The 9396-nt window shown below is 38.6% G+C and overlaps 1 protein-coding gene across 1 annotated transcript; it reads left to right on the top strand.

Annotated features, from left to right (window-relative positions):
• The first annotated feature begins 5823 nt into the window (after positions 1 to 5823).
• On the top strand, positions 5824 to 7090 carry LOC129752801 (uncharacterized). The gene is made up of 2 exons (XM_055748579.1): positions 5824 to 5955; positions 6053 to 7090. The coding sequence occupies exons 1-2, from the start codon at positions 5824 to 5826 to the stop codon at positions 7088 to 7090; spliced, it is 1170 nt and encodes a 389-aa protein (XP_055604554.1).
• Positions 7091 to 9396: the final 2306 nt, after the last annotated feature.

The following is a 9396-nucleotide window of genomic DNA, read 5'->3' as shown; positions in this document are numbered from 1 at the left end:
GAATCCCGACCATTTATGTGTTAGATTTTATAACTTTTATGTGACGCATGTAAAAGTTATAATCTTGAATTCTATATGTGTGGGCACGTACTTTCCAAATGGGTATAAAAATGCAAAAATCTATAAAGCTTACACATATTCCAAAAATGTGGATTTTTTGCAGTGTAGATATAAATTCTTATATTTTTGAGGTACTAAACCGTACAAAATTATCAATTTTGTCTCAGAACAGAACTGAGGTGTTTGATAATGGACAAAAAACCAGAAACAATTGGACTTTTCATAAGTTTATGTATAAGATTGGATAAATTGTATAATTATGTAAACAGACAATTTCGGAGGGTTGAGGAGGTTGACACCCATGTCGTTCAACTGGAATTGATATCTTCTCAAACAAAACGAACACAACAAAAAATACATAATAGTTCTAAATTAAGGTTGCCAGAATTTTTTGAGTACCTGTCGGAAATTCGGGTGATTTTATATGAAAACCTGACAAAATCCTAGCATTTTACATATTTGAAAATTGACGACCAAAACCCGGGCAATACCCGGACAAATTTAGTCAAAACCCAAAAATTACTCAACAAAAATCAAGAAAGAAAATGCATGTATGTATGTATGTATTAAAACCCACCAGTGGCTGATAGGTCTTTCGACCCGACTCGGTACAAGAAGTCTCGATCGCGAATTCAAATATTGTTCATGCTTAACTCATAAACAATAATTGCAGCACAACCAAGGGGTCCGTTACCACGGATTTGGGACAGGTTTGACTCATCTCACTCCCTTCAAACTGTTCGAAACAAATAAAGAATCCTGAAAAAGGTACCTAAGTAACCTACTCATGATTCCAAATATGCCGAGATACTCCGGCTGGCTTGAACCCACAATCCATTGTATATCAGTTTTCCGCTCGTTTGATGTCCTGTCCTACCCCCCATGAATCTCCAATAATAGAGTTAAGCTATTATGAAAAAATGAATATAGTTTAACGCAAAGTTACACATTTTTAACATCTTACCTCATACCATTTGAAAAGGATTCTAGAATTTCTTCAATTACATAAGAGAAACACTATTTATACCTCTTGTTGCACTAGCAATCAACCTGCAAGTCCGTTCCAAACACTACTGAACTTCGTTTTACTGCAAAATACTAATTCTGCCAGAGGAGAATTTGTTCGATCGATTTTCGATAGCCTGACAGGATAGAGATTTCACTTTGCGATTAATTTCTTTTAAAAAACAAAATTTTTCTCAACACAATGATTTTGACACACGCGGAAAATTATCTTCGTCCTATTCCGCCAAAGCCTACTCCGGTTCTCTATCAATACATATGTATTCAGTTTTTAACAAAAATCAAGAAAGAAAATATTGAAAAATGTTTTTTCATCAGAGTGCATCTACAGATTTTAAATAGTATTAGAGGCTTCCAAAAAACCTTTTATGATTTTTTTTTAACTTACTCAAATATTTCGTTTTGAAGGCATAGAACAATTTTTAAAACACATAGGGTTCCATAGGGTGGATTGAGAGAAAACAGCAAGTGACATACAAAGTAGGGTGTTTTTCCAACAACATAAAGTACGGTAGTTAAGTGAACTGACAGCCACTTTTAACACACTTTTGACAGCCACGGGGGGAAGGGATATGCAACTTGAAAATGTTTATTACTTTAATGAGCCATGATATGGGAATACTTTTCAAGTACGGGAATTTCATTTAGGCATATGTTTGTTTTTTTTTTAACTTTAGTAAAGTATTCATTTAACGGTCAACAGCCGGTAAGCATCATTAGAAGCTCTTAACCTCATAAATAAGTGTGTTTGGGTTTAACCCAAGTATTTTGAAGCAAAGTTCATGATTAAGTACCGCAATGTCACCGAGCGCTAGTTTAAATCAACACGATGTAAAATGACCAAAAAAGTTTTAGCGCTTCCTCGTAGCACGTGTTTTCTAATTGGTATTAGGTACCTGCCTTTTTTGTTGTACTCTCAATAAGTGTCGGATTCTGAGAGCATTTGTAGGAAACAACTGCTTTAATAGGCGTAAACAACACTAAGAAACAAAACGGTCCTTCCGATAAAATAACTGGTGAAGCTTCCTATCATACAAAATTTCTCATTGTAAACTTCACTTAAAAATGATTATGAAAATTTTAAGAATAGGAATCTGATTTTTTTATAATTATTAATCTCCAATCTGAATCCAATCTGAAATTCAAATATGAATCTTAAAAAAGTAGCTCTACTAGACTGAGTCGTTTGGGGGTCATTATTTCTCAAACCCTGGGTTCTAAATAGCTTTGTTTTGGTTCAAAAATCATCCATGATTTTTTGCAGGATTTTTAAATAACGTTTACATGAGCAAATTACAACTTTAGGTTTGTATAGGAAAATTGAATATTTTGACTGTAAAATCCACATCATTTTCGTTTCTTCTGTGGAACTGGGCCTGCTGATAAGTTTGATGCCAATTTATAAATTCTCTAGAGGAAATTTTTCTAATAGCGCACTTATCGGCGTTATCAGGACGTTCAACTGTTATTCTGAACACTTTGATTTCGATGCATCAAGGAATTTATTCAGAAAAAAAAATTAATCGAATTTAGAACGCTCTCGTTTATACATTAAATCATTGGGATCAACATGTGATCTGTTAATATGTTACCAAATAAAATTGAGGCTTGGAAAGTTACAAAAGCTTACTGCTTGGTGTTGTTTTCCATTACTGAACATTGAGCTTTAGTTTAAGAAAAAAATGCATTGTCATTCGCTAAACGGTACTTGATTGCTTGCGGTCAAGTAGTTTTGCTTTTATTATCCCTTTTTTGTGCTTTTAATGGAATCTTTCGGATTTGGTTAAAAATAAAACAATTCTTTTTTTATAATAATAATGTTTCAGTACGTTTGAGTGGTGAAATTTTATTTTTATGTCAATAATGTTTCCTGCTTACAACTTCGTCTTTTTGTTGAATTTGTTGTTTTTTTTATTAGTTCAATATCAAAAGTGATATCTAGTATTAGTACAAATATTGAGTTTTTTGTATCGACTTTTTTTTCCTCTAAAGGAAGAGTAAGTTTGTGATCTTTGTTCAAAAATTGCATTCAAAGTTTCTTGAGTGGTTTTACGATGATCATTCAAAAACATTCAATCGTCATTTAGGTTTCCGAATGCCGTTTCTTCCTCTTTTTAGCTGTTGATGGGATGCATGTTTGTTTCTTCTCCAACAAGAGTTATTTTGATTTGTTTCACTTTGGGGGCTTCTACAAATGAGCATTCCGGGTCCCTTAATTAAAGATTAGCTTTACTCTGATGTAATGTTGCTGAAGCTTACAAATTTGCACCAGTCACAGCATCTTTGTAGGGATTCGCGAAGTACGTATTATACGACGAATTAACCGCGATTTTGCTATGCTCTCTTCGGACTTTTTTTTCATGTATCCCTATCCTGATGTTTGGTTAATGTTGAGATGACTTGCGTCAATTGGCTTTTGCCGATGACGTATTAGATTCATTTGTGAGGTTATGTGTGTTTTGCTTTTTCTTTTGATGGATCGGGATCCGGGTTGTTTTTGCTTTCCTTACTCTGGAATGACGCTATCGCTATCCTTCAAAGTTTTTTGTATAGATACTGTTGTGGGATTGTTAATAATTGGCAATAATATGCAATAGAGCTTTGAGGGGCTTGTTCTATACTGTTTGTGATGTTTGTAGAATTATTTATTTTTGATCAATAGTAAGGCTGTGATTAGAAGACACGTTTAACATCAAGCATAGTAAGCTCGCTAGATTTGGTCATGGGAAAGTTAGAAAAAACAAAGAGAAAATATAAATATTTAATCTGAACAGAAACTGTACAAGATGGAATTTGTGTCACCTTTTGAATTGTTATTTCCGATTTAAAATAACTTAATTTTTTGATTTTGTATTCAAGTTTTTGTCTAAATTGTTCCAATTTATTAAAAATTTGGATTTTTTATCATCTCCCTCTCATGATGTTTAAAATTCTAGTGACAAAAAAACAAACAAATTCGAAATCCATTTTTTTTCACTTGGAGTTGCAACAACACGAGGTAGAGGGATTATAAAAAAAAATCCACACTCAATAAATTGGACAAAAGCTTGCGTGCTACAAAGTTGCACACAATATCCATTGCACAAAATCGAAAAATCGAGTATTTTAAGATTGGATAAATGAAAAAAAAACTCGAGTACGAAAAGGTGTACAATAGACTGAGCGATTTTGGGTCATTTTTGAAATTTTCAAACCGTGAGGCTTCGTTTTGGGTTTTTGCAGAATTTTTAAGTAACGTTTACACGAGTAAATTTGAATTTTTAGGGTTGTATAGGAAAATTGAATATTTTGTATTGAAAATTCAACATCATATTAGTTTCTTCTGTGGAACCGAGCCACAATTTCCGTTACAATAAGCTAGGCATTCAAATGAAATTGATTGATTAAATTGATACTCTACACAAGTTTTGGGAAACAATACATGTTTCAATTATATGGGTATCTACATTTATCTGATTAAAAGTTTAAACTTTCATGTGTTGAAGCCCTAACAGAAAATGCAGCCCTAACTGAATAATTTTCAACAATAACACATTCTGGGGAGAGTTTGTGTTTTCTTTGTTATCTTATCCGATGATATTTCTAAATTTGAAGTACTTAAGATAGTGGTCTTAGGTTGACATCTTTTACTTTTGCACACTTGAAATAGTGTTTAAGCTTAACATTATGATTTATACAGCGCTAGCACAACGAAGTTGTCCAATATTCATACAGCGATAAAGCCAGTTGAGCTGGATTTTAGAGTAGACGACAATCGTATTCAGTTTTGAAACTCTACATGGACTGATCACAAAAGTGAGGCCTGTAGATATGTAGAGACCACCGTCTTCTAGTTCCTGGATTCTGGATTCCTCAACCATCTTGATTTCTCTCCCCGTTTTCAGGGTGGTCTTTGTTTTTCTCGAATCTATACATCGGATGTGTGACATAATCTTCAAAATACATATCTTGGTTCCTTCCTTAAACGTTTATTTACGGGTTGAACGGCTTCTGAATTCAAAGGTTCCTGATGATCAACCCTGATCTCCGTTGTGAGACTTACAGAATTTCCACATCGCGATCTTCGGCCTCATCTTGATCTTCTTTATTTATTTACTGGTTCTTAAAAACGAACAGGATCTCAATGAAACTTGATGTTTCCTCGAAGAGATTTCTCTTTACTTAACTCTAAGCGTACAACTTTCGAGGATATGATGGCTAGCATCTTACAAATGCTATAAATAACCACCAATCCACAGGAAGTGTACTATGAAAGCCGTGACCGGGATTCGATCTCATGACCGTTGGCTTAAAAGACTTGAAGGGTATCCTGTACGCCACAAGGGGCTGCGGCAAAGTATGTCTACCAATTTTTTCAAATGCGCTACATTCCGCCTGCATTCGTTTCCAGTGCGTATGGATTTCAATGTTACATTCTCTCCTTATCTCCGTTTTATTTCAAACTCTTCTGATGCGTAGTCTGTTCTTAGTTTGTTTTCTTTGCGAAATCTCTTTGCTATCACACGATCTTCAACGTTCAGAGAAATAGCTCTAAAGCTTTATGTTAGGGCGTGAAACACCCTACAAACAATACCGCTGGACTCACTGCTGGCAGCCTCTCTGTCAGCCGATCGACGCGCGAAGCAGCGGATAACAACAAACAACAACAACAGTCGCGACGAGTCGGTCGTTTAATTTTCGCCAAATCCACCGAATTATCGCAAAATTAATTCCCCCACGCGGAAACGACAACGGTGTGAAATGGATTCGGAAGAACATAACCGTACTTCGGTTCTAGCCACTGGATCGAATGGTACTATCAACGGGCTCCCCAGTGGACAGCAGTTCCACCAGCTGGCATGCAGCAAAGCTTCATTCGCCCCACACAGTTCGGTCAGCAGCCACCGACGGGACTTTCTCAACAGTTTCCCGGGCAACAGCAACAGTCGCATCAATCAACACACCATCATCCGACGCACTCCTTTCCCAGCTCCTCCAACAGCACCAAGCATTTGCGACACAAATGCTCAACCAGCAGCAGGAATTTATGCGACAGCAGAAGGAGATGTTCCTCCGTACGATGTCATCGTTGAGCGTGCAGGTACCATCTAACCCTGAAGTGATTTTTGACTCACTTCCGTATCACGTCAAGGAGTTCCGGTACGATCCGGAAAACAACATAAGGTTTTCGGCTTGGTACGCGCGGTACAAGGACCTGTTCGAGCAAAACGCTTCCCGGCTCGACAGCGATGCAAAAGTCCGTTTGCTCCTCCAGAAGATGGGTTCCGCCGAACATGAACGGTACGTTAATTTCCTCCTTCCGAAACTACCGAAAGAGTACCAATTTGACGTAACTGTTCGGAAATTGGGTATCTTGTTTGGTTCTGCTGAATCGCTCATCAGCAAGCGGTATCGTTGCCTGCAGACAACGAAAAAGTCCACCGAAGATTACTTTTCGTTTTTCTACCGTGTAAACAAGAACGCGGTCGATTTTGAGCTGAATAGATTGATTGAGGAGCAGTTCAAATGCTTATTATTTGTTTGCGGCATGAAAGTGGAGTGTGATGTGGAGGTGCGTACAAGACTGTTGGCAAAAATCGAGGATCGGAACGACGTGACCCTGGAGCAGCTTTCTGAAGACTGCCAACGGCTGATGTGTCTGAAGAGAGACACTGCTGTGATCGAGGGAACATCCGGACCACTAGCAGTACAGTTCGTGGAGCGGAACTATAATCGGAAACAAATTTCCAAAAGTTCTCCGAAAAAAGTGAATTCCCCCAAAAACATTCCCCCAACCTCTTGTTGTAAGTGCGCTATGCACTACACTTGTGAGTGCCCGTACAAGGATCACAAGTGTAGTGATTGTGGCTACAACGGACACCGTGGAGGTTATTGTTTATCCGAAAACAAAAGTGTAAAGCCCTATCACAAGAAACAAAATAAAACTTATCGGGCAAATACAGGGAAAATGCATGAAGTGCAACAAAAACGAAAATTTGTTCAAGCTCAGCTTAACGGTGCTAAATAACAACTGCAGTTTGACACTGGATTCGACACCAGTGTGGTATCGAAGCCTGTGTGGGAGAAAATCGGGAAGCCTTCCACCACCCCCGCACTAGGAAATGCATCTACGGCTTCTGGTGCCCCTCGAGCTCCATTTCAAGTTCCAGTGTGACGTCAACGTCAATGGCCAGCAGCGCCGTGGGACATTTCACATTGTCGACAAATCGTTTAACGTGTTCGGTATCGATTCGATCGACGCTTTTGGGCTCTTGTCGGTGCCGATTTCTTCTTTTTGCGACCAGAGTGCCAAACCATCCACATGTTCGGAGCAAAATTTTGTAGGACAACCAGAACTTTTGTATTGATATTCATTCTTTTTATCCGTGCTACCCCAGTTTACAATACTTTACGTTGAGCATCAACATACTTTTTCCCCTTTTTGTTATTGAACGCGATCTCTATCTCTTACTTTTTCATCAACGTGTACCAGTTGTGGCACCTGAGGTAGTCTGTTCCAAAAGCGTGTTCAGGACATGAGCTATGATGGTGAACGACCGGTAGTTTTATGCGGAGTAGATTGGTAAGTCAGTAGGTCGTCGAACAAAACAGAAGAAGATTTTCGAAAAGAAGGCAACGGACGTGGTTCGGTGTTGGTATCGAAAAGTGGACGTTGAGGATTTTTTGACAAGACTTTTTATAACAAAATGGAAATTTGATTTCAAACCATAACAGCCGGATGTTTTTGCTGCCAGGTGTGGGTTCGTCCCGCAAAAACCACCATGGGCTTCATGCCTGATGTGCATGGTCGATTGGGAAACTACCACGCCACTTAGAACCCCGTGACGACCACCCTCGGATAGTTTCGCCGCATCGTCTTACTGCAAGAAAGATCGTAGATGAGCAGGAGAGGCCATTTAAACCTCATCACACGTATGGGTTCAGTTTAGGTTTATACCACACCCTAAGATCGCGTTGCTTTTGAGTTTAGGGTGTCCCATTAAATCTAAGCACGGTTTCAAATGTACAGAATAAATACAATTTAGAGGCAATCTTTTTTTTTCACTATTAGGTTCTCTGCAGCCTTCTTCTACAGTGAATCCTTTAAAAAATTGATTCCAATCAATCGCAGGCCAGTGATCGATTTTTTTAATCGAAAACTGCTCATAAGCACAGACTGATGCGCGATGATTTTGGCCACTTTTTCCAGTCTTTTGCGAAGTTTTCGATAGAATCTGCAAGCTTCATTTGTGTAATTTGAGTATTGAACTGATGCCAAATCCGGTGAAACAGTACTGGGTGATCATGCTTCCGGATCATGGACAGCAGGCACCGGTTCAGGCACTCTCTGACATAAACAGAAGTATTCATTGTGTCAGTAGTCACAAACGGCTCGGAAAACATGCCACATGCACATAAGGCTTGCCTTGGCCTTTTAAACGAATTTTTCGGGTGAAATCGATGTCTCCGTCTCATCAATACTTTGGCCATCTCGAATAGTGTACTGGTCACCCGGATGCGTTTTGCAATCAAACTTGCAGTAGGTTTCGTCGTCAATGTTAACATACACCGATTTTGCACTCAACAGTTGATCATATAATTTACTAGCTCTTGGTTTGACGGAAGGAGCTTGTTTTTGACTCGGTTTCGCATGAGCTCACGAAGCTGGTTTACTCTCTATACTTCGCAATCGCATGTTCGGAAGTTAAGCACCAAAATTACAATCCACTACCAGCTACCGATCGAAGATTTACTACAACCTTATCTGCGGTGGTGATCGTTGAAAGTGTGAACAATTGTTCAAACGCACTCCACGACGCATTGTTGCCGATTGTCCACATGATTTCCGTCATGAAAAATGATCATCTTGTCGTATTCTTTCCAAAATTGTTGAATTTCACTAACAACGCGTTCACCACTTGTCTGTTCGAAAATCGTATCAAGAATGACGCTCTTGATTCCGGTTCCTCGGGCTCTTTGACCGAGAGGGACTTTGTGCTTGTTTGGCAAGCTATCTGCTCTTGCGGAGAAAGAAGTCGTCATTTTTCACAACAGGTACCATCAATGGTGAAAATTATCGTAAGGAATGCATCGAAAAACGCTTTGTTTCTCTTTATCGTCATCATACAATCCCACCATTGTTCTGGCCTGAACTTACTTCCGTACACTACGCTTCAGCTACTCTCAAACTACTGAAATCCTTTAAGATATGTTTAGTTGAGAAAGAGGACAATCCGCCAAATTGGCTCGAGCTGCGCCCGGTAGTGTGTTACTGGGCAATCATCAAGCGCAATCTTCTTGAGGATGGTAGAGAAGCGCAGTCCATCGACGAGT

This window comes from Uranotaenia lowii, chromosome 3 (genome assembly GCF_029784155.1).
Source record: "Uranotaenia lowii strain MFRU-FL chromosome 3, ASM2978415v1, whole genome shotgun sequence".
In the NCBI taxonomy this organism is placed as follows: Eukaryota; Metazoa; Arthropoda; class Insecta; order Diptera; family Culicidae; genus Uranotaenia; species Uranotaenia lowii.
This window is presented reverse-complemented; position numbering and strand designations above follow the sequence as displayed.

Coding starts and splice junctions, on each gene's coding strand:
- LOC129752801 (XM_055748579.1), top strand. CDS start 5,824: ATGGATTCGGAAGAACATAACCGTACTTCGGTTCTAGCCACTGGATCG. Junction 5,956..6,052: donor CATTCGCCCCACACAGTTCG/GTCAGCAGCCAC, acceptor CTCCTTTCCCAG/CTCCTCCAACAGCACCAAGC.